At 40.3% G+C, this 24711-nt stretch overlaps 1 protein-coding gene across 3 annotated transcripts in view; it reads right to left on the bottom strand.

Moving 5' to 3' along the window:
- Window positions 1-24711, bottom strand: part of CA8 (carbonic anhydrase 8) — a 55489-nt gene that overhangs the window by 4717 nt on the left and 26061 nt on the right. The window contains exons 4-8 of one of the 3 annotated variants that reach the window (XR_006278821.1): window positions 16287-16382; window positions 11671-11733; window positions 9569-9617; window positions 7597-7709; window positions 1656-1825 (exon numbers count right to left, since the gene is read on the bottom strand). Coding sequence is in view for 2 of the 3 variants with exons in the window: in XM_038391094.2 (XP_038247022.1) it covers window positions 7597-7709; window positions 9569-9617; window positions 11671-11733; window positions 16287-16382 (321 nt within the window). In the remaining variant the exon portion in view is untranslated. The remainder of the gene's footprint in view (window positions 1-1655; window positions 1826-7596; window positions 7710-9568; window positions 9618-11670; window positions 11734-16286; window positions 16383-24711) is intronic. The other 2 variants (XM_038391094.2, XM_043507819.1) reach the window with 2 other exon arrangements.

Raw genomic sequence — 24711 nt, 5'->3', positions numbered from 1 at the left:
AATCAGGGATGACTCCTTTAATAGCAGCATAAGTCCTCTGTGATATCAGAAACGGTGCCAGAGGGTGAGTTCATAGTGACATATCTTCATTTGTTAAGCATAAGACAAAAAGTAGAGTCCTGCAGCACTACTGAACCAGTCTGTGCACCTTGCTGCAATAGCACACTCTTTTTGACAGTTTGTTTTAAAATAGGATTTTAAATGAATGCAAATTACATGTATTTTAAACAGAAAAGAACATAATAGTAGAAGGAAAGTAACAGGAAAGAGTGATCTGTTAAATAATTAAACTTCATAGAAGAATTACATTTATTTTATTTTATTTTATTTTATTTGGCATAATAACAAAATATAGAGGCTAGATTCTCCCCACTCAAAGTAAAACCCACCCAAGGGGGCTTTTTGTATGGACATCTCTTTAATGATTCTCTCACAGAGACTCCATTGTGTGTAGAAAACCATTTGAAAATTGTGCCATTTTACATTAGCCTCTGTTTCTCTGTCCTAGCACCCAACTCCTCAGCAACCCAACTCCATTGCATCCCTAGACTGGAGCTCCACAGAAAAAGTGATGGAGCCTAGGATCATATCATCATTTCTTGGTAACATCTGTGAGGCCAGGGTGGGGTGGATGATGGGTATTCCTACCATCCATTCATTCTCCTGCATGACTCTGTTTCCACACCCTCCTATAGCACAGATCCCCCAGCATGCCGAAAGGGCTCTGCCAGCCCCAAGGAGGGAAGGGTGTCACAGAGGACTCCTCTATGCATGTATAATAGAGACCAAGGGGTATGTAAATCTAACCCCAGATTTTTAGGAAAGTGAAGTTTCCAAGATAGCTAGTGGTATTTTCTAGAATCTATGTAGCTGCTATATTGGCTGGGGACACAGTTTCCTATTGTAATTCAGAAGATAACCACAATGACTGTTATTTACTGCAAAAAAGTACAGAACCACTTCTTTTCAGATTTATGTGTTTGATTTAATGGCTAGCTCTTCCCTGTAGCTGAGATTCTCTTTCCTCAGAAAGCAGCATGTTGTGTCTCTCATAGCTGAGATGTAAGGAAGACAGCTTGGTCTAAAAAGATGAAAGGAGGGAGGAGTGGTAAGGCTCTTTTAGAATGATTTTAAAGGCAGAGCTTTGTATTAATTTAGCTAGAATACAGATGCCTATTCTTGAAGATTTTTTTCTATTATTTTATGACTATTTAATTCGAACTGAAAATAAACACATTATAGGCCTGGAGACCTAAGAAGCCTGCAGAAGTCAAGTGCTGGTCGAAGCAGTGAGCGGCTTTTCTGAAGGTGGCCTCTTCCACCAGAGCTGAACTGAATCAATACTGGAATAATCTGAAATCACTAGTTGGGAAGAAACATTTCACAAGAACATTGCTTTCATTTGATCATTTCATTTGATCTTTGGAGGACTGGAGACTTCAAATAGAAACAAATCAAGCAGGAAAAGGCCTTTCTGTAAAGGCAATATTTTGGAATTATCCACTGCTGCAACTTCAAATGTGCTGCAGTATACGCCGGGCTGGATCACACACCTCCTGGAGGCTTTCCTCACAGAGCAGCTCCAACACCATTCAGTCAGGAGGGCAGGGTTCACCCCAGTCCCACAGACTGAGTTCTGGGGCCCTAGCACAAACCTTTGATCTGCAGAGGGTCAGAGCCATCGCACTGAGACGCACTGTGCCTCTGAATCAGCTTTGGAGCCCCACTGTCTGCCTGCCCAATTCCTGGTAGCATGGTTCCAGGCCAGACACACTGCATGGCTCTGCTAGCTATGGCTGTCCTCATGACCACTGAGGAAGTGGCTCTGTGGGAAAGATAATACAGGCCCAGGCTCTATTACCTTTCCCGGATAACTTCCACAGGGAAGAGAAGGGAAACTGTGTGACCCATTGGCCCTGCCCCACCCAATGTGTAGTTTGCCACCCTCTGCCAACCTTCCCATGCCTCCCCCCTCCCACAGACACCACCATTTGAAACACACTCTGCAAGGCCCTGCAAGGAAAAAGGATGTTTCAGTGGAGGTTGCTCCCTTTCCCAGAACACCCATTCCACCTGGGAGTGGGGAGATCCAGGCACAGAGGGTTCCATCCATGTTCAGATCCAGGGTGCATGAGCTGATCTTTTGAATGGAATAAGAAGGCCCAATCCTGGTCCCACTAAAATCCATCCAAACACTCTCTTAGAATTCTACTGAAAACCAATTCAAGCCCAAAACGTTAACTATGTAGAACCCTAAACCAGATTAAAGCTCTTTGCTGCATTATAAACACTATGCAGAAACTGCTCGTCATTTATATCACAGCTGGTGATTTATGCATTAACATTTAGGTCAGTTTTACTGATTTCAGACTTTAAATTTTTCTTTATTCATGGTTCCAATTAAATAGCTATTTTCTTCATAGCCCAACACAAACCCAAGAATGTTTCCTATGTGAAAATCAGCTTTGCTTGGAAAATGGACCCATTATCGTTTAGGTCGGTTTTTGTTTCCAGTTTTGCTTGAAAATTTCATGTACCTTAGTAACACTTTCTATGAGAACAGGCACTTTTTTGAGTGAACAAAATACTATGAATCTCCCATAGTTCTTTATTTTTCTGATCATATTTCCACACCACTCCAGACACAACCATCTATTCCAATAACTATTTATTTTCTTTAAAAAAGATTCAGCACAAATGAGTTAGACAAAGGGGCTAGAGATCTAGCCACTCAATTCAAAACTAGCTAACTCTGACAGTGAGTATAGCAGAATGACAGCTGCTCACTGTATCACTGTTAGAAAGCCACATTCTGATTGGCTCAGAGGATACAATTGTTCTGTGTTTCAGTGAACCACAAAACAAATTCTTTGTAAGTGTCCAGTTACAAAAACAAATTGTCCAGGAAAGTCTGAACAAGCTTTTACCTATTTTCCTTTCCTTTGGAAACATAATAAGAGGGAGAATACTATTCTTATTACAATGTTACATTTCTGTAGTATATAGGAATGTGCTTGGCGTCTCCCAAAACAAATTAAGACATTGTCCTTCCGATTGAAATAAAGGTAACATGAGAAGTGAGAGTCATAAACAGACAAGAGAAGGGAAGGGAGGAAGAAGGAGAAGGCTGCCACTAGGAGGGAGCAGTTATCCTGTAAAGGCTTGATCTTCTTCCTGTTGACATCAGTGACAAAAATCCAAGGGCCAGAGTGTGGACCCCTTGTTCCCACTGCTGAACAGTTACTTGGCAAAAGCCATCCAGACTTCAGTAGGACTGCTTGTGAAAACAGCTGCACAGTCAGACCCCAATTGACTGCTGGGAGAGTAGGATCAAGCCTTAACATCCTAATAGTTCTGTTCCTTGTTTGTTCTTTTGTTATCTCAGCTACCAAAGTGACAAATATGTATTGAACCTGATTCTTCTCTTACACTGGTGTAATCAGGAGTAACTCCACTGCAGTCAATGGAATATAAAACTATCATAAGTAAGAGGAGAGTCAGGCCAACTGGTTGCAATCCTTATCAGCCACTCATAACTAAGTCTAGATCAAACCAGTTTATACAAGAACTTCTCTACTGTCTTTGTGCCCATATTAAGCAAAAATATGATATGAGTCATCAGTGTGCCCTTGTTGCCAAGAAGGCAATGGCATATTGGGCTGCATTACTAGGAGTATTGCCAGCAGATCGAGGGAAGTAATTATTCCCCTCTATTCGGCATTGGTGAGGCCACACCTGGAGTATTGTGTCCAGTTTTGGTCCCCTCACTACAGAACGGATGTGGACAAATTGGATAGAATCCAGCGGAGGGCAACGGAAATGATTAGGGGGCTGGGGTACATGACTTATGAGGAGAGGCTGAGGGAACTGGGCTTACTTAGTCTGCAGAAGAGAAGAGTGAGGGGGAATTTGACAGCAGCCTTCAATTACCTGAAGGGGGGTTCCAAAGAGGATGGAGCTACACTGTTCTCAGTGGTAGCAGATGACAGAACAAGGAGCAACGGTCTCAGATTGCAGTGGGGGAGGTCTAGGTTGAATAGTAGGAAACACTATTTCACTAGGACAGTAGTGAAGCACTGGAATGGGTTACCTAGTGAGATGGTGGAATCTCGATTCTTAGAGGTTTTTAAGGCCCAGCTTGACAAAGTCTTGGCTGGGATGATTTAGTTGGTGTTGGTCCTGCTTTGAGCAGGGGATTGGACTCGATGACCTCCTGAGGTCTCTTCCAACCCTAATATTCTATGATTTTATGAAAATGAAAATGTGTTGGAATGTACAGGAATAGGAGATGTAAACGTAGTTACATAAACTGTATAATCTTTTCCCATTATTTCTATTTTTCCTTCAGCATCACATTATATTAAAATCATCTCTATTACCAGGTTAATAATAGGAACATAGGAATTGTTAAATCAAAACAGACCAATGGTCCAACCAGCGCAGTATCCTATGTTCCAATAGCAGTCCCCAAATGCATCAGAGGACTATATTCAAAAAGACCCTGTAGCACACATGATTTTGTAATACTGCACTATTGAGGGATATTTCTTTTCAATCCCAACAGACTGATCTTGTTAGTGCTGAAGCATGAGGATTGATAGTCTTATAATTTGTCTCCTCCCTTGTATAATTGCAGATGCCATTATTGTTATTTGTATAAATGTCTGATCCAGTTATGAAAATTTAGGAAGCTAATTTCTTCAACAACATCCTGCAGAAGAAAGTTCTACAAATTAATGATGTTATGTGAAAAGTGTTTTCTTTCAATCCACTTAAAATTTTCCACTTTTGTTTTTTACTGAATGCCTCCCTATTCTTGTATATAGGAATGAATAATAAATTGAAATGTCCTATTGGCATTTTCTGTACCATTCAGAATTTTATATACTGTACTTTTATTATACGTCCTCTTATTCTCCTTTCCAAAGTAAATAGTCCTAGTGCTTCTAATATCCGCTTAAATGAAATTGGCACATGCACTGATACCTATATAAAATAGTCCAAGTCATTACCTAGAGCTGAAAAGCACAGAGTACAATTCAAGGATGACATGCTCATGTGGCGCATACCTGTCCTCTGCACTCCCTTGATTCTAACACTATTCCATGCATAGCCAGTGCCCCTGCCAGTATTTTCTAATTAGACCACGAGTAGAAATGGTAGAAAACACCCCCAAAAATCAGTGTGGCTTGGGATGCCCCAACCTCCCAGGCTGGTGGATAGCCATATCCACTTCACCACTATGTCAGCAGCAGGGAGAGTGTATGCAGTGTAAGCCCCTAAGTGGGCTCTTCATGACTACAGGATCACCCTTCAACTGGGGTGATATTCCCTGAGCTGTTTAGGCCAAGTTAAGGCCTAATCCAACCAACAGTGCAGCATAAAGCAGCTGCACCACACTGAAAGATCTGGCCTACTGACACTAATCACTCTTCTTTCCTTTCTCTGCACCTCATGTATTACAGCTTTCTTTCTTAAAGAAACCTGACTGAAAGTTTATTTGGTAATCAAGGTGAGAGGATAAAGCTGAACCACTGATTAATATAGTGGCAGCACAATATGTTCCACATTAAGCTCTATCCCCTTCACAATACATCCTAGTATCTAGTTTGCTTTTTCAACCACTGCTGTGAATTTGTGTGTCTTCATTGTAGTAGCTATGACCTCTAGATCTTTTTTCTATGTTAACTAATGTGGAATCATTGGTGTGTAGGTAGCTTAAATTGTGCCAGCCACTGGGCACTAATTGCCTTAATTTGCCGATCATATTTACTACATGGCTAGCTAACAGGACACAGGGTTGCCTAAGCTAGTGATTTAGGGCAAAACTGGCCACCTGTTAAGGTGAATAAGGGACAACTTAGTCTTTTTATTTCATCACATGAATAGCCTCTCTCATATTGCTAGCAATATTTCTCCTAACAAATACCAAAATCGCCAGGAATTTCTGTGATGAAAAAAGAGATTTAGTAAACTTCTCTCCACAATAGCCCACAAAATCTATTAGCATTTTCAGTTGTGTGCATTGTGTTCAGGGCTTTGTATTTACATTCTAAAATATTTTATGGATGATCAGAAAATACAGAATATAGGCTAAAAATATCTAAGTACTGTAAAGCAGAATGTCATTCAAGGCCTCAGTCTGATAGCCACAGTATTATTTGATGCATCTGAAGAAGTGGTTTTTTGCCCACAAAAGCTTATGCCCAGATAAATCTGTTAGTCTTTAAGGTGCCACCAGACTCCTCATTGTTTTTGTGGATACAGACTAACACGGCTACCTCTCTGATACTTGAGTATTATTTGTTTACCTTCATATTTAAGATCTTTTACTTATCATATCATACTAGGATGGTTATAGCAATTGACATAGATTAATACAGAGTATATTTTTCATAACAGTTATTCTGAGTCTGCTGATACCAACAGATATGTTTTTATTCAATCAGTGCTAAATTGTCATGAGACATGCCCTTTCAGCAAGAACATAAGTGTCAGACTCATGATTAGATATTTTTAAGTTGCAGTCACTTAATTTAAAAAGCTTTCAGAGTAGCAGCCGTGTTAGTCTGTATCCGCAAAAAGAAAAGGAGGACTTGTGGCACCTTAGAGACTAACAAATTTATTTGAGCATAAGCTTTCGTGAGCTACAGCTCACTTCATCGGATGCATGCCTTTTAATTTAAAAAGAAGTTTACTGGGAGCTCGTGCCTTTATTCTATGATTCAATATGAATTATATTGTTGAATTAATTTCTCATATTAAAACAAACACTGTCAACTTAAAATAAGTTGCAAACAAACACATTTATTTGTGTTAGAAGTACCACCTTCGATTATTAAAAGTGAAAGAATTTTTAAAAATCCAGTTTGTCACTGTTTATGCTCTTTTGTCTCTGCTGTTTTGCCTTCTCTCAGCACGGACAATGAAAAATCAATGCATTCATATTCTATGTTATAGTTAGGTTCACCTTGCTCATTGCTGGTGTTCCTATGATTGGGTTTCAAACACTGCAGGGGAATATTTATGTGTTCAGCACCAACAGTTTCCGTTCATATTTTTTATTTATGTTGTGCAGAAAGGCTTACATGTATTATAGATGCTTCTTTTTTAAAAAATGGGCCAAATTTATATTGACTGTTCATTTGCTAACTTTTATTATGTAAATTTAAGAAAAGAGTAAGATAAATTAAATAGAGTACAAAGCAATAGAGTTAACTCGCACTATTAACAATTTTCATTCTCCAGGACACAGTGTCTCCTAGTGTGTCCTTGTTCCATTAACATCAAAAAGAAGTGATATTTGAAAGCTTTTGATTACAAAGGATTGAATTTCTTTTGCTCATTGATTTCTTGCTTTCACTTTAGCAAAGAATTATTTTAAATGCAGATGATAAATGATAACAAGATTTTTTTCCATCTTTGACCTTTCCACGCATTCACTGACTAAAAAGGTTTAACATTGACTTGAAAAGCCATGTACAGATTTAATGAGATCTTCAAGGAAAACTGGATATAGCATCATACTGTATATTTGCAGGCTATAACCTTTAGCTCAGAACCATATTCTCAGGTCACTTTAAGCACAGTTATTACCTGCAGTTGGGATACGGTCAATGGATATCGAAATAATATCCAGGTAACACTTTCACTGCAAGGTGGGATGGTAAGGGAGCCCTCATATACCCAATAATCACGTAGAAGAGGATCTGAAATTAAAAGGATTATTTAATGTTAATGTAGTAATTAAAGAGTTTCTATTCACATATACACAGATTTTATTATAATAATTTATACTTACTCTGTCCAAGAATCTAAAACTGCTAAAATCTACAGAAATGGCTATTATCCCTATATTACAGATGTGAAAAAGCAAGGTTCAGAGAGTGTACATCCTCAGTCACACAGCAAATATATGACTGAGTGGAAAACCGATTCCAGGTCTTTTGATTCCCTGGTCCTCTGCTCTAACCATTAGTAAGTGCTGCCTCCTTTAGGACTAGACTGTGCCTAACCCTGCCTGTATAAAAGGGAAGATGAAAAAATTAGTTCCTTTCTTGGTCAGAGGAGATCAGACACAGTTCCAGGCTCTGATCCTGCAGGAAGCTCAGAGCTCTTTGCTGGATTGGGGTTTAAATTCTTGTGCTCCCACAGTGATAGGGCCAAGAGCTGCAACAGAAACCCCATGAGGAGGAGCAGGTATGGCGAGGGCTGTAGTTATACACTCCCTCCATATCCACATGTGCACCTTGGTCATCATGAGGAAGAACACTTGCTGCACCCTGTAAAAGTGCCACTGTATGCATTCTCCTAGTTCTCCGTTAGGCATTGTTCCACTGCAAACATTTTCACCCTCACCCAACATGGGCATGGGCTTAAAGCCACAATCCAATCTTTAATTTTAGGCTGAGCTGGTAGGCAAGGGTCCTGTGGAAAAAACCAGTATGTGAGCATGTAATTAAAGACTTTATCATAATGCATATGCAATAGGGGGCTGAATTAAGGCTGCATTTGCAGCCTTAATTCTGGCATTTCCTATCTTTTGAGTACTTGACATTCCAACCTTAAAAATGTTCTTTTAATGTAGTTTTTTGTCTGCAATGTGGAAAGAGACTGCCACAATGGCATGGAATTTGGTATGGAGGCAGCCCTTACAATGGAAGCTTTGTTCTGGAGGAAACTGGTAGAACTAGTCAAAAAAGGGGTCAAATTTTCATGACACCCTGCAATGCGGTTGGTTACACTTATTTGTCTTTGTTGGTCTAAGACTTATTTGCTGTGTGACTTTGGGCAAATCACTTAACTTCTCTGTTACCCATGTGTGATGTACATATCCTACCATTTGGAGGATGCTTTCCGTTGACATCAAGCCCAACGGAGCTGTGGGGATTAATTATCAAATTTTGTACAGTAGTTGTTTAGAAAAACAGCTCTGTATAAGGAATTACTAATACCTACCCTCTGAAGCCTGGAGGAGGAGAGAGCACTGCACAAAGATAGCACACAACTTTCCCTCTAACCTGGGTCTAATGTCTCCCCCAGAGCCAGCAGGGATGGGAGATTATTAAACTGGCTGGCCAGAGAGTAGCGGATGCTGCACAATCTTAAAGAATATACTGGCATCCACACTCCCCAGGCACACTGGAATGCCAGGAAGACACTGTACGTCCACATCACCCCAGGCTGGGTCTGTGCCTCTAGGGCACCAACGAAGCCACTGATGTATGCTGTGACTTCCTGTGAGTATCACAGTTGGCAGCTGCATGGCAGAGGCAGTAATCTTGAAAACAATGTTAGACACAATGAGATATATAACGGGTACTCAGTGGGTAAATTGTTGATAGCCAGACACTGTTCATCTCCACTGCTGGTCAATGGAGCACCCATGTCCTGATCTACAGAGAGTTTGCTGGTAATTCAGCTGCATTAAGCTGTTCTCCAGGAGAGAATGAGTTGCAACAGGATTTTGTAAAGTGGCACTAGACATTCAACTATTCAGAGCACAACATATGTAACAGTACATCTACAGTAGTAAGTAAAAGTTTGCTGTATATGAAACAACACCTACCTGGTAATAAAGAGTTGGGATTAAAACAGGGTATTGTTTTGGACTTCCCCTGAAAAATCAATACAAATCCATCTCATCGCCAGTTCTCATTAAAAAGATGTTGAAGGGAAAAAAAGAAGCCTTTGAATGTTGTCATCACAGTAAGCCTTGAATTTCCATCCCTGGCAACCACTGCTGACAGTCTCCATTGAATCATCATTATATTAGTCCTTGCAGCTATACAACCCTTTTATTTATTTATTTTATATTTTCTGTCCAAGGCTACCAGCCCATTTTTGTAGATCTCTGCTACCTTAGTCTCTCCTTTTGGCACAGAGCCCCCTGTAAGGCCTTGATCCTGCATCTCCTGCATTAGTTTCAGTGGGATTCCACATAGGTGAAGCAATGTGCCTACATGCAGGACTGGCCCCTAAGTGAGCTTTGTCCCAAGCAGCCTGTTTACTCCATTATTTCTAAGGGCCAAATTCTGCCCATAGATGCCTAATAGCAGATGGCCTTTGACAACATGTCCATCCAAGGACAGAGTTCACCACACAATTGAAAATATGTCTTTGATTTTCAAAAGTGAATTTCAAAGCTTTGGGTTTTTTTGCAAAAAGATGCTTTACACCAACATCAACACTTTATAAATGTAAAAATTACCAGTGAGTGTGGGGGGGGAAGGTTTATTCCCTGGAAGAATATTTTGTTATGTTGCATGTGGGTTTGTATTTAATAGCAGATGGCAGGATCTCTGCAGTGGCTATCTTGCTCTAGGAAAGGGGAAATGGTTTAAGGAAGATCCTTTTTATTGTTCTTTGGTTACATTTGATTTAATTTTTATTTTAAATTGGAAGCACCTGGAGATTATTAACAGGTGCGATAAAATGAATTAACTAAAAATGCATTTTAAAACGAAGTGTTTGAAATTCAGTTCCCTCCTACCTTTACATGCCAAGTCCTGAGTGTCTGGATTTGTATTCCCCACATCAAAATGCCTAACACAAATCTAATCCAAAGCCCATTGACTTCCACTGACTTCAGTGGGTTTGGATCAAGCCCACCTAGCAGGAAGTGTTGTGCTTCACTCTGTGACTTGTAAAGCTTGTTAGAAAAATGTTTAACATACCAATTCTAAGTATTAGCAAATATATTATAATAAATTTCTCATTAATCTCTTTTAATTATGGCAAAGTTGGGTTGACATTGAAGATGTGATTTTTGGGTGTGACACTTTATAATATAAGACTATGTTGATGTGCTTAATGCAAATAAAATGTATGTATGCACAAAGAATGTATCATGCTGGCCCACTGAATTCATGAGTAAGCATTCAGGATCTTCCTTTTTTTATCTGTGCTACCAATAGAGTATAAAGCGTTCTATACAATCTCTCTCTCTCTCTCACACACACACACATGTACACGAACACAAACACACACAATAATAGTTTATAGAAATGAATGCTACACCTGGAGTACATAAGATATTGTCCAATTAAAACAACATTTAAAATTCAGATTAATTAATAATAATTCATAATTCCTAAAATTCCAATGCTTCAGTCTTTTCAGACCTATAAAGTACTTTTCATTCATCGATCTCAAAGCTCTTTATAAACCCAGATCCCCTGAATACCATTCCAATGCCATATCTAATTCACTGACTCTCTTAACAGGGTTCCATTATGCTATAGCCATATTGCAGTTGTGATTTTACCTGGGTGTTCGGTCTGCATATTCTGCTCTTGTATAATTTGAAACCTGACAGGTTGGGGAATACTGACAATGGGGTTCTCTGAACATTCAATACAGATCTTTCTTGGTGGTTGAGTTCACATTGACAAAGTATTGGTATCATTAAAAAAAATCAATACTTGTGAACCGTTACTGGTATATGAGATTAAAACTTTCCCTGCAGTCCGAATAGGAAATAACTGTACTAATTGTGTCTGATTTATTGTTAAATGTTGACTTTTAATGGTGACCACTGTATTGTGGCTCCCACATGATATCTTAATGCAAACATTTCTGACTTCTCTGTTTCAGTTTATCTTCTTTGCCCGTCCCCCCATTCAGTCCATCTCTGTCAACTATTTCTGTTTTCCTCAGACAATTCCTCACCTTGTACTGGATGTCCTGGAGAATTTCAGTTACGACCTTTAGGCCTAAATGTTCCTTTCCTATCTGAAACATAACAAACAAACAAGCAAACCCAAAAATGAACTTCAGTGCTGTGTTGTTTCTGAAAACTAAGAGAAAGGTCAACAAGTCTGGCCAGTTCAGTGCTTGTTTGAAGTTAAGTTATACAACCTTGGATTAACCAACTATTCTGGTACATGGCAAATTCAAACAAGAGTTACTAATTTACATACAATAAAGTCATTGGCTTGAATGAAACTAGATTTAAGTAACTTTAAAACAGTAACAGAAACTGGCAGAATTTTTTAAAAAAAAGTTAAAGTCAAGGCTGATAAGCCTGAACTCACCTTGTTTTGCCTCCATAGTGTTCACATGCTTCATGTAAGGGTCAAAGTCATGCAGCATCGTGAGATATAAATGCCCAGGCTACAAGTTGTCCTTACACATTTTTGTTAGAAAAGTACATAGAAGAGAACTTAGTACACAAGCATGACAGAAACCTTTGAGTTTGTCCCCATAGTATTGCATAGCTGAGGCTTTGTGCTCCACTCCTTATTGCCAACTCTGTCCACATATCTATTCAGGGGATACCATCATAGGGCCTAATCACATCAGCCACACTATCAGAGGCTCGTTCACCTGCGTATCTACCAATGTGATATATGCCATCATGTGCCAGCAATGCCCCTCTGCCATGTACATTGGCCAAACTGGACAGTCTCTACGTAAAAGAATGAATGGACACAAATCAGACGTCAAGAATTATAACATTCAAAAACCAGTTGGAGAACACTTCAATCTCTCTGGTCACTCGATCACAGACCTAAGAGTGGCTATACTTCAACAAAAAAGCTTCAAAAACAGACTCCAACGAGAGACTGCTGAATTGGAATTAATTTGCAAACTGGATACAATTAACTTAGGCTTGAATAGAGACTGGGAATGGATGAGTCATTACACAAAGTAAAACTATTTCCCCATGGTATTTCTCCCCCCCACCCCACCCCCCACTGTTCCTCTGATATTCTTGTTAACTGCTGGAATTAGCCTACCTGCTTGTCACCATGAAAGGTTTTCCTCCTTCCCCCCCCTGCTGTTGGTGATGGCTTATCTTAAGTGATCACTCTCCTTACAGTGTGTATGATAAACCCATTGTTTCATGTTCTCTGTGTGTGTGTATATAAATCTCTCCTCTGTTTTTTCCACCAAATGCATCCGATGAAGTGAGCTGTAGCTCACGAAAGCTTATGCTCTAATAAATTTGTTAGTCTCTAAGGTGCCACAAGTACTCCTTTCCTTATTGAGGATAACCTCTCATCGAAGCTAAGGAAAGTTTGCTTGGATAAGAAGTGTAGAGTCATAGCTCACCCCTTTCTTCCCCACCCCCCCATACACATCCACACCCTTTTTATACTCCAGGGGTGAAATCCTGGCCCCATTCAAGTCAAATGGCAAAACGTTCCCATTGACTTCAATGGGGTCAGGATTTCACCCCAGATCTTTATTGAATGTCATTGAGAAGCAGACAAAAGACACATGTAGAAAGAAATTTTTAAAATGAAAGATCCAGATTATTAATGTAGATTTAAAGTAGCCAGGTTGCATCGTAGAATCAGGGCCCAATTCTAACCTGAGATATATACATATGCTCACACATATATGCACGCCTGCCATTGAATTCATTAAGAGCTGTATGTACATGTACATGGGCACAAATGCACTCAGATAGTTTACAAAATGTCATTGTTTAAATGCAGTATGTTTCCGAACTAGGTACATAAGCACTAATAGAGCAGCATGGGCATATTTAAAAAAAAAAACCTACGGAAGCAAAAAACTTCACTGCACACACAATTCTCCCCCTCTGGAGAGGATGAGAGAAAGAATGAACCACTTATGAGAGATGTTACTCACATTGCTTAATGCCTAATTGGAAGATACTAAGATGGTGAGGGTCTATACAGAGTCTATCTAAGTCTATACAGAATAAAATAATAGATTTACAGTTTCCTAGGACCAAAACGGACCATTGTGATCATCTAGTCAGACCTCCTGTATAACAAGGGCAATAGAATAAAATACGGGGAGCATTTTCAAAAGCACGTAAGTGATCTAGGAGCACAGGCCCCATTGACTTTTAGTGGGACTTGTGCTCTTAAGTAGGTGATTTTGAAAATCCCTCCCTAAAAATCAGGAACTCATAAAACTTTCTGGACTTGATTTTGATGTCACCATGCATCATGATTTCAGCTGAGTTATTCCTAACTTACACCTGCATTGTGAGAGCAGAACAAGCCCCCACAGTGTTTTTACATTCATAAGAATGTTGACAAGATTGAAAGAACTAAAATTCAACTTTTTTTCTAATCTGCCAAATTTTTGTAAATGCCTGTGGATGGGAGGAATTGGAGTGCAGGGGAAACTTGTATCAAGGCAGGAATAGGTTTTTTTTAAAAAAATGTACCCAACACTTGAACTGACTAGTGGTCTTGGGGGTGCTAGGGCATGTGTTTGCGCATATAGGTTTTTAGGAGGAAAAAAGTTTCTGTAGGAGTTTGAAACCTCCAATTATAAACAGCAGTGGCTTAAAAAAAAATCACTCTTTCTGCCTTTAACAGAAGTGAAAAAAAATGTGACTCAATTTGTTTTCTCACTGGACCATTAATAAGTAGCATAAAGCAAACTATGATGTTTCTTTATACAATTTTTAATTATGTGGAGCCTTTCTTGGCTAATAAGAAAACATCACGGAATGCTTAAGGCAAGAGACAGAAGTAGAAAAAAAGATATTGGTTAAGTTTCAAAGATTTATTTAAGAATTGTATGTAACTTTGTAAGTGACTCCAAGGTTATCTCTGCTGGAATTAGAGGGTGACTTACATAAGCAGTTTTGACATAAGCCTGTAGGATAAGAAGTGGAGAGAACTGAGAATTTCTAGCATTACTGTTTAACAATTCTATCTCAACACTGAGACTGTAACCAATGTACCTTTACATTCAAATAGAGGTAAATCTCAGAGGTGCTCAGAAGCACATTATGGAATATGACTAATTAATAGTATAACTGTGAAAAAAAATCCATTTGATCTAAACGTAAATCATAACTCTTTTCCTTGAACCTCCTTAAATGGAACCGTTCACTGCTTGTCATGACTAGGGCTGTGTGAAATCAATGTTTTGGGTTCACGGGGGTTTTGGGAATCAAAAATGATTGGCTTTGTTCATAGGGTTCACAGCTCTTGAAGCCACTTCAGTATCACTTAGAGTCAGGAGATCACATGAACCCACAATTTACTCCCAGGGTCACCAACAGGCCACACATCCCCTTTATTTTTGACTTTTCAGGAAGGGCTGTCCTGTGACCACCATCACCCAGCATCTCCCAGTCCAATGTCTCTGAAGAGGGAAAGTCTCTCCCTACCTTATGCTTCTGTGCACAGGCCACACTATGCTGGTGTCCTTGGGTCTAGCACAAACTCTCTATGGGGTTACCCCTATTGGCAGCACTGGCCTGTGCTAAAGGGCCACAAAGTAAGTGGAGACTTATCTACACAACACTCCTCCTGTCCCCGTATCTCCCAGGACTTGAATAACAGGATTGACCAAGAGTGGAAGGGAGCAAACTTTAAGTGGACTTGGTCCCTGAGAGCTCTAGGAGGTGTTGTATCCCAGAGGCACACTACCTCCTTCGGTTCCCACTGGAGGGTTGTGATTCCACACCTGTTCCAGCACAGGCCTGTGTTGTACTGCCACCATTTACAGGTAGCACCATGCTACAGTACACAACAGTTTAGGACAAGAAACTAAGAATTTCCTTTTCCAATTCACCCTTCAGGGTGAATGGACGTAGCCTGGATGTAATTACCCAAGCAGAAGTTTGGCCAGAACATCAGAGCTAACAGCCTATTTCATATTAAGAACAAAGAAGTGGTCAGCACTTCAGTTTTTATACAGAGCTGTAGCAGCAAAGTGCCACCTAGCATGCTAGTGTTCAGCACTGACTGAGTGCAAAAGCAGCGTGGCACCTTCTGAATTTCCAACACCACTTCCTGCTGCCACCTAGGTCATCTTTAAAGGTATGTCATTCAAGTACCTACCCAGCCCACTGCTGTTTAGCTTATATGCCATGACAAGGCTGCAGGGCAAGATGGTTAGATGGCACGTTTTCCATTCTTTAGTTACATTATTTTAAATATGTTGCTTTTAATCAAATATCATTTTAGTTACATATACACTAAAGATACATGTAAACAAGCACTTCTTGTAATCACTGTTCTCTCTGAGCTGTGTGTGTGTGTGTGCACACAGATCCTCAACCCCATGCACACGGCGAAATACCGCGTGCACAAACATTTGCACAGAAGCACAAAAATTTGCACAGAAGCAATTTTTTACACACACAGCCTGTCAAAAATTTGCACAGAAGAAATGTTTTGCGCACATGGCCTGTCAAAAATTAGAGGGAACGTTGGTTGTAATAGAATACAAGCAGTTGTCGATTTCTTTTGTTTTCTGAAATCACTAACAGTAGAAAGTAGAAGGGGACTCTTTTACAGGAGCCAAATGATAACATGTGATCACCACAGTAAAATATTTACCTGCACAAACAGAGCAATGATAGCTATACCGTGCTTCTTCCCCACTGCTTCATCAATACTGCTGTACCGTGTAGAGTTCCAGTGGATTAGATGGAGCTAAAACAAAATGATACAGACAATGTCACCAGTAGATAAAAGTTTCTGTGTACCTGAAAAATAGGAAGGTGATTTTAGCTAACAAAGCTAGCACATATTATAGAAGATGGAATCCCATGATGACCATTATAAGTCCAGTAAGAAAGAAGGTACTGTTGATAGCCTCCCCTCCTATTTTAACCACAGAAAGGATGCCTTGCATTCAGCTCTCAAGTATCCATGACAAAGGCATGGATCAATGTGGTAGCAGTGCATTACATATGGTGTACTCCCTCATTTTGACGCACTGATATAAACTCTGCAAACTCAACCCATCGACATTACCTCTCACTGCCAGCTAGCTCTCTTCCAAACCTCAAATGCATATATGCCACATTAGAGTATGGCTGTGGACATGGATTTTCCTAACGTTCATTTAATTGGCTGGCTGTGCCTTCTTGATAGTATATGTCTCCTGAACTACCACTGCAATGGTGAACCGCTGGGACCTCATCACTGAACAACAATCCCTCCTCCGCCCCATGCTCATTGAATGTAATGGGTTGGCAAAAGGTTAAGTGGGGAAAATGTAAACACAGGCAGCATGACTGGGGAGAAGTGGAGACAGGCAGCTTGCAGATGCGAGAGATGAAGGTATTGGTGGATAATAAGTGTGTATTACATTGCCTTTTTTCCCCCAAAGTGCCAGTAAAAGCTTGTGGATGTCCAGCTACTTTTAACCAGCTTCCTTGAATCAGGGCTTGAATTAGTTGCTGCACGTGTAAACAGGAAGCAATAGTCACTGGCTGGTAAAAGGGAGGTCTTATTCTGGCAAACTTGTAAAGCTGCCCAGCAAGAATTGGGAATCCCTGTCATAGAAGCAATCTGTTAATGAAAAGAAAGAAAGGGGAAGACTGACAGCTTTATATAGTCAATGGCAATATGCATTTCAAACAGCTGACTGTTTCCAGCACTAATGATAACACGTTATCTCCTTGGCTGTGGCCCATAGCATTGCAGAGGTTTCCCCCACTCAAGCATGCCTGCTTTTAAGTTTATCTAGGAGCAGACCTGGCACATTCCATGCAGATAAAACAGCTACAAAAAACTAAATTTAATTCCCTGTTGTAAAATCGAGTGATCGATATTTTGAACTGTTACGTGTCTGAGGAGTGAAAATGTCACCTGTTTATCTAGCATTTTTCCCAGTTTCTCAAAAAATAGTCTTTAAAATAGAGTTTTTCTCTGTCTTACTATTTCTGCCTGGCACCCCCAAGCAGTGATGACTGCTCTCCACTCCCAGAGAGTTTGCTTAGATTGCTTAGCATCTCCCCTGATCAGGCCCTCAGACTGCTGCCTCATCCCTTATTTCAGCTCAGATAGAAACCAAACATACAAATCTGATTATCATTCCTTCAGAAACATTCAATAAAGAATCTTTAAATGTACTGTTACAAATCAAATTAGCATATTAGATCACTTTGTTCATTCTGAACACAAATATTTGACATGATAAAGAAAACTCCAAGCTAAGTTTTGTTAGAAAGTCCAGTTGCATCTAGCAGTGCTAATATAAAAGGCACATACCCATAGCTACAGAAGTTATAGGCAAATAAATTACCAGCTAAAACACGACACAGAACTAAGTTGTGTCCCTGTATGTCCTGTATTCATAAAACCTTACTTGGAATCAAATCAATGTGAAGGAGCAAATCATCTTGTTTAAGTTTACTATTTAAATGGGTCCTTTTGTAACTTTGTTTTTTTCATAAGTTTGAAACTTTCACAAAATGACCTTTATTTCCATTTTCACTTTTTAATATTAAATGATTCTATAAAAAGTAAAACAAAAGATCAAATAAGGACAATTTAGTTACTAATACTGTCTCTAGGAAAAAGTTTAACTAATACAACCCAATTAGTTTAGAAGGCAATGCTATACCTTAAGTCAGACTATTTGTCCAAAATTTGATTAGACTGGAATTTGCAGATATTACATTAGCCACTAGAGGGGGCTCACGCAGTCTCATGAACATAACAAACCTTGAAATTAACAAGGAAAAATCTACTTCCTACAAACAGGTCTGTACAGACACCCAAAAAAGAATAACATTCCAGTGACTGGTTTCAGAGTAGCAGCCGTGTTAGTCTGTATTCGCAAAAAGAAAAGGAGTACTTGTGGCACCTTAGAGACTAACAAATTTATTAGAGCATAAGCTTTCGTGAGCTACAGCTCATTTCATCGGATGCATTTGGTGGAAAAAACAGAGGGGAGATTTATATACACACACAGAGAACATGAAACAATGGGTTTATCATACACACTGTAAGGAGAGTGATCACTTAAGATAAGCCATCACCAGCAGCGGGGGTGGGGGGAGAGGAGGAAAACCTTTCATGGTGACAAGCAAGGTAGGCTAATTCCAGCAGTTAACAAGAATATCTGAGGAACAGTGGGGGGTGGGGTGGGGGGGAGAAATAACATGGGGAAATAGTTTTACTTTGTGTAATGACTCATCCATTCCCAGTCTCTATTCAAGCCTAAATTAATTGTATCCAGTTTGCAAATTAATTCCAATTCAGCAGTCTCTCGTTGGAGTCTGTTTTTGAAGCTTTTTTGTTGAAGGATAGCCACTCTTAGGTCTGTAATCGAGTGACCAGAGAGATTGAAGTGTTCTCCAACTGGTTTTTGAATGTTATAATTCTTGATGTCTGATTTGTGTCCATTCATTCTTTTACATAGAGACTGTCCAGTTTGGCCAATGTACATAGCAAAGGGGCATTGCTGGCACATGATGGCATATATCACATTGGTAGATGCGCAGGTGAACGAGCCTCTGATAGTGTGGCTGATGTGATTAGGCCCTATGATGGTATCCCCTGAATAGATATGTGGACAGAGTTGGCAACGGGCTTTGTTGCAAGGATAGGTTCCTGGGTTAGTGGTTCTGTTGTGTGATGTGTGGTTGCTGGTGAGTATTTGCTTCAGATTGGGGGGCTGTCTGTAAGCAAGGACTGGCCTGTCTCCCAAGATCTGTGAGAGTGATGGGTCATCCTTCAGGATAGGTTGTAGATCCTTGATGATGCGTTGGAGAGGTTATAGTTGGGGGCTGAAGGTGATGGCTAGTGGCGTTCTGTTATTTTCTTTGTTAGGCCTGTCCTGTAGTAGGTGACTTCTGGGTACTCTTCTGGCTCTGTCAATCTGTTTCTTCACTTCAGCAGGTGGGTATTGTAGTTGTAGGAATGCATGATAGAGATCTTGTAGGTGTTTGTCTCTGTCTGAGGGGTTGGAGCAAATGCGGTTATATCGTAGCGCTTGGCTGTAGACAATGGATCGAGTGGTATGATCTGGATGAAAGCTAGAGGCATGTAGGTAAGAATAGCGGTCAGTAGGTTTCCGATATAGGGTGGTGTTTATGTGACCATCGCTTATTAGCACCGTAGTGTCCAGGAAGTGGATCTCTTGTGTGGACTGGTCCAGGCTGAGGTTGATGGTGGGATGGAAATTGTTGAAATCATGGTGGAATTCCTCAAGGGCTTCTTTTCCATGGGTCCAGATGATGAAGATGTCATCAATGTAGCGCAAGTAGAGTAGGGGCATTAGGGGACGAGAGCTGAGGAAGCGTTGTTCTAAGTCAGCCATAAAAATGTTGGCATACTGTGGGGCCATGCAGGTACCCATCGCAGTGCCGCTGATTTGAAGGTATACATTGTCCCCAAATGTGAAATAGTTATGGGTGAGGACAAAGTCACAAAGTTCAGCCACCAGGTTAGCCGTGACAGTATCGGGGATACTGTTCCTGACGGCTTGTAGTCCATCTTTGTGTGGAATGTTGGTGTAGAGGGCTTCTACATCCATAGTGGCTAGGATGGTGTTTTTAGGAAGATCACCAATGGACTGTAGTTTCCTCAGGAAGTCAGTGGTGTCTCTAAGATAGCTGGGAGTGCTGGTAACGAAGGGCCTGAGGCAGGAGTCTACATAGCCAGACAATCCTGCTGTCAGGGTGCCAATGCCTGAGATGATAGGGCGTCCAGGATTTCCAGGACACAAATGAATGGACACAAATCAGACGTCAAGAATTATAACATTCAAAAACCAGTTGGAGAACACTTCAATCTCTCTGGTCACTCGATTACAGACCTAAGAGTGGCTATCCTTCAACAAAAAAGCTTCAAAAACAGACTCCAACGAGAGACTGCTGAATTTGAATTAATTTGCAAACTGGATACAATTAACTTAGGCTTGAATAGAGACTGGGAATGGATGAGTCATTACAAAAAGTAAAACTATTTCCCCATGGTATTTCTCCCCCCCACCCCACCTCCCACTGTTCCTCAGATATTCTTGTTAACTGCTGGAATTAGCCTACCTTGCTTGTCACCATGAAAGGTTTTCCTCCTTCCCCCCCCCCACCCTGCTGCTGGTGATGGCTTATCTTAAGTGATCACTCTCCTTACAGTGTGTATGATAAACCCATTGTTTCATGTTCTCTGTGTGTGTATATAAATCTCCCCTCTGTTTTTTCCACCAAATGCATCCGATGAAGTGAGCTGTAGCTCACGAAAGCTTATGCTCTAATAAATTTGTTAGTCTCTAAGGTGCCACAAGTACTCCTTTTCTTTATTCCAGTGACTGTAATTGTGACGGTATTGTCCTTGGTACTGCAGAAAACAATACCCCATATCACTGCTATTAATTTTATTTTAAATGTCAGCGTAAACCTTTCCTTCTGTGACCGTAACAATGGTCTTGAACGTTTAGAGAGCCCATTACTTTGACTAAGTCAACAGGCAGATCTGAGCTAAAGCCACCATGACATTCAATGTGTTGTTACGTTCAAAGAGGTAACATTTGTAATCTGACTTTTTTTGCATTCTGACAGCAACGTTGCAACATGTTGTTTTCTGAAGTTCTAAAAGGAAAATGCATGACTTAAGATTTTCCTCAATGAGGGGGGAGAATGTACAAGCCCCATATAGCACAACATCAGCATCCTTTACATGTTGAGAGGCAGACTGGCCTAGTAGCTAGGGCCCTAGACTGAGGTATAGGAGACCTGGATTCTATTTCTGAAGCTGACCTGCTGTGTACTGGGGAGCAAATTACTTCACTTCTCTGTGCCTTCCCCACTGTGTCTCACCTATCTATTTACACTGTAAGCTCTTTAGGGCAGAGACTGTCTGTTATGAGTTTGTATGTTGTCTAGTACAATGAGGCCCCAATCTCGGTGTAACATGACTGATAATTGTAGCTCCGTTATTAAGAAAATCATTAGTGGTCAAATTTTGCTGTGGCCAGTCTACAAGGAGGAGCAGAAATACTGTGAAGTGCGTCCTGTGCTACAGAAACTCTGGTGGGGATTTGTGCTGTGAAGTGCACCTTGCTGCTGCAGTGACCTGATGAAGATCAGGATGATTGTGGTCCACATCAGAGGAGGACAACTGCTCTTGTGTTCTTGTAGCTGTAGAGCTCTGTAGTGGATCTCCACATCCACAGACCATTTTTGTGGATCATGGATCAGATGAGGATACAAATTTTGTATCTGTGCAGGTCTCTATGTATCTGGTTCTGTCCCTTGGCTTCAAAGGGTTGCTTGAGCCACCTTGTGGGTACAGAAACAAAGCACTGAGATGACAGTTACTACTAGGAGATAAAAATGGATGCAGATGGAGACTAACAGAGGGGCGGAATAGGATGGGATTAATTAAAAGACTCCTGAATTTAACTGTGATGAGAGATGGGCGCATATGAGCATTAGTTAGGGACAGATTGGGCCTGGTTTTTGCAGGTTCAAGGAGCCTTCCCTCCCTCAAGCTCCAGCTACAGTGGGAGGCTCTGCATTCTCCTGAGCACATGCACTATTCTCTGCTAGTGACCACTACAAAGCTGAGAGTGGCAGGAAAAATATGGGGGGACAGTGCCACCCCCTCAGGTAAACACACAGTGCATGCTCCTAATGGGGTTACAGTGAGAATGTTCCCAGTGCCTGCTGGAAGAGCTCCAGGAGACATTGTGCATGGCACTTCACAGACAAGAAGGAGACAAAGGCCTTATCCTCAGGAGTTTACAGTCTGAATTAGACAGGCAACATAATGAGAAATGACCACAAATCATACTATAAGAATGACCACACGCCTCACTGCATTCACTCTAGCACTGATGACTTTATACATGCACATTTAAACAAATAAATCGATGGAAAGCTTCATTAAAAAACTAATCAAGCTAATTCTCCTCCAGGAAGGGAGGAAGAAAGGGAGTTCAAAACTGTACCTCTTCCTTCTAGTGTTATATACTTGGGAATCACTCAGAGGCTAAATTGATGGAGGCCATATAAGTAAATAGATAGGTACATTAAGGGGGAACCCAGAAACGTAGACGTCAGAAAACAAGTGGAAAAACAATTCTGCTCTTAGGAAAGCATTGTTTTCAAACTACCATTTATTTTTTACTCTGTGTGTGTGTGTGTGTTCTTTTGTTTGTTAGTTGTTTTATTTGTAATATGGTTAGGCATACAAAAGCCAGGTGACAACATGAGATACAAAAATAAAAACAAGTACTGGTGGCAAAAAAAAGAAAACTCATCTACCAATAAAGATTATACAATTTGAACTCTGAGGATTACATTCCCCAATTGATAGAACATACAATTCCCGTTAATATTCCTGGGAGTTGGATGTCTACCTTGGAAGAACTGATCCCAACACTTTTGAAGATTTTTATAATACAAATATATGATGCATTTGTAACCTGTATATTTCATAGCTTCACTTTCCATCCAACATGCAGCAATTTATATTCACTATTCTGAGAGTGATGCTAACGTTTTGATCCTTATCAGACTAATGCACAATATTCTGCTAACCTTCATTTTACACTAATGTGAGGCAGTCATATAAAGAGCACATATTGGTGATACCCCAGACTGATATGACTATAACCACAGATCTGGTAAAATAATAGACTAAAATCACTAGATTATCATTGGCAGTTTATCATTATGTGGTTTTAAAGCATCCATCATTCAGAGTAGAAACAAGCTGAGACTGTCAGTACAACAGGAAAGGTTCTGTACAATTTACTCAGCTGAAGTTTTGATTTTCACTGGTTATGATGTTTTTATTGAGCCAAAAAGAGTCAGCTACTCTGCTACTCTGCCAGTCCGATGCACAATGGGAAGTATTTGCACAAACTATAAAACTAGGAAAAGGTCATTAGCTGTCAAAGAATAACTTATTTTCCTCAGAGGAGAAAATAATAATTCAGAGGATTTTATTGTAGCTGGATGAGTGGCAAGTTAGTAGCGAGTTCCTTTCAAAGTGAACTGAAGCTTTAAAAATGGTAAATAAATAACACTGCACTGATGAAATTGACTTGTTCTGCCATCAGGTAGAGAGACGTTTCTTCTTAATGACAGATTTCAGAGTAGCAGCCGTGTTAGTCTGTATTCGCAAAAAGAAAAGGAGTAGTTGTGGCACCTTAGAGACTAAAAGGTGCCACAAGTACTCCGTTTCTTCTTAAGTATCACTAAGAAACTCAGATACTAGATTGAGCCTAGGAGAAATATTTCTTTCTGTAGGGGCCATATCCTAAGGACCTTACTTAGTTTTTGCTCCATCCTTCCTTAAGCCAAACACGCACTGATCTCAGTCCTTATGGCTTTACTCAGACAAAATCCCCTCTGACATTAACTTGAGGTTTGCATCAGTAAATAAGGACAGAATACAAACTCTGTTTCCAGGCCACCAGAGCAAGATATTTTATGTCTGAATGAAAGGATGGGGCCCTGGGGTGCTGGAGTCTGACACGGAATCAGAGGCATTCTCAGCACTGCTGATAGGTTTATTAGTTCTGGCAGTCAGCTTCTCTCGATAACAAACAGAGTCACAGAATCTTGTAAAAGTTCACTCCTGACTAGGTCAATGGCTGTTCTATGTAGCTCAAAGGGGTCATGAATTCACAGAGAACAAAAGTGATCAGTTAAGCTCTGATGTCAGCCAGTCTTATTCTTACACATCGAGAAACCTAATCAGGAAGTGCTATATCAGGTACCTGGCTGCTGACATCCAGCAGGGCAAACTCTGGATTGCAATGTTGCCTAGTCTTCTAAGCTATGCCTGACTTGACTCACTATTAGCCCTGTCCTTTACTGCCACATTCCCATATCCAGCTGTTATCTGAGTGACGCTGTATGGAAATGCTCCCTACGAAATAAATCACAGCTCATTATTTATGATGACACATCTGATTAACAGTACAGATTGGTGTAGGATCTTTGAGATCTGGGCTCAGTGGTTGTGGTGGGCAAATGGGAGCCAGTTACCTACTAGGGTGAGTTTGTCTGTTTCC

The sequence above is a fragment of the Dermochelys coriacea genome, chromosome 2 (genome assembly GCF_009764565.3).
Source record: "Dermochelys coriacea isolate rDerCor1 chromosome 2, rDerCor1.pri.v4, whole genome shotgun sequence".
Lineage (NCBI taxonomy): Eukaryota > Metazoa > Chordata > Testudines > Dermochelyidae > Dermochelys > Dermochelys coriacea.
The sequence above is the reverse complement of the archived record's forward strand: the minus strand, read 5'-3'. Positions and strand labels throughout refer to the sequence as shown.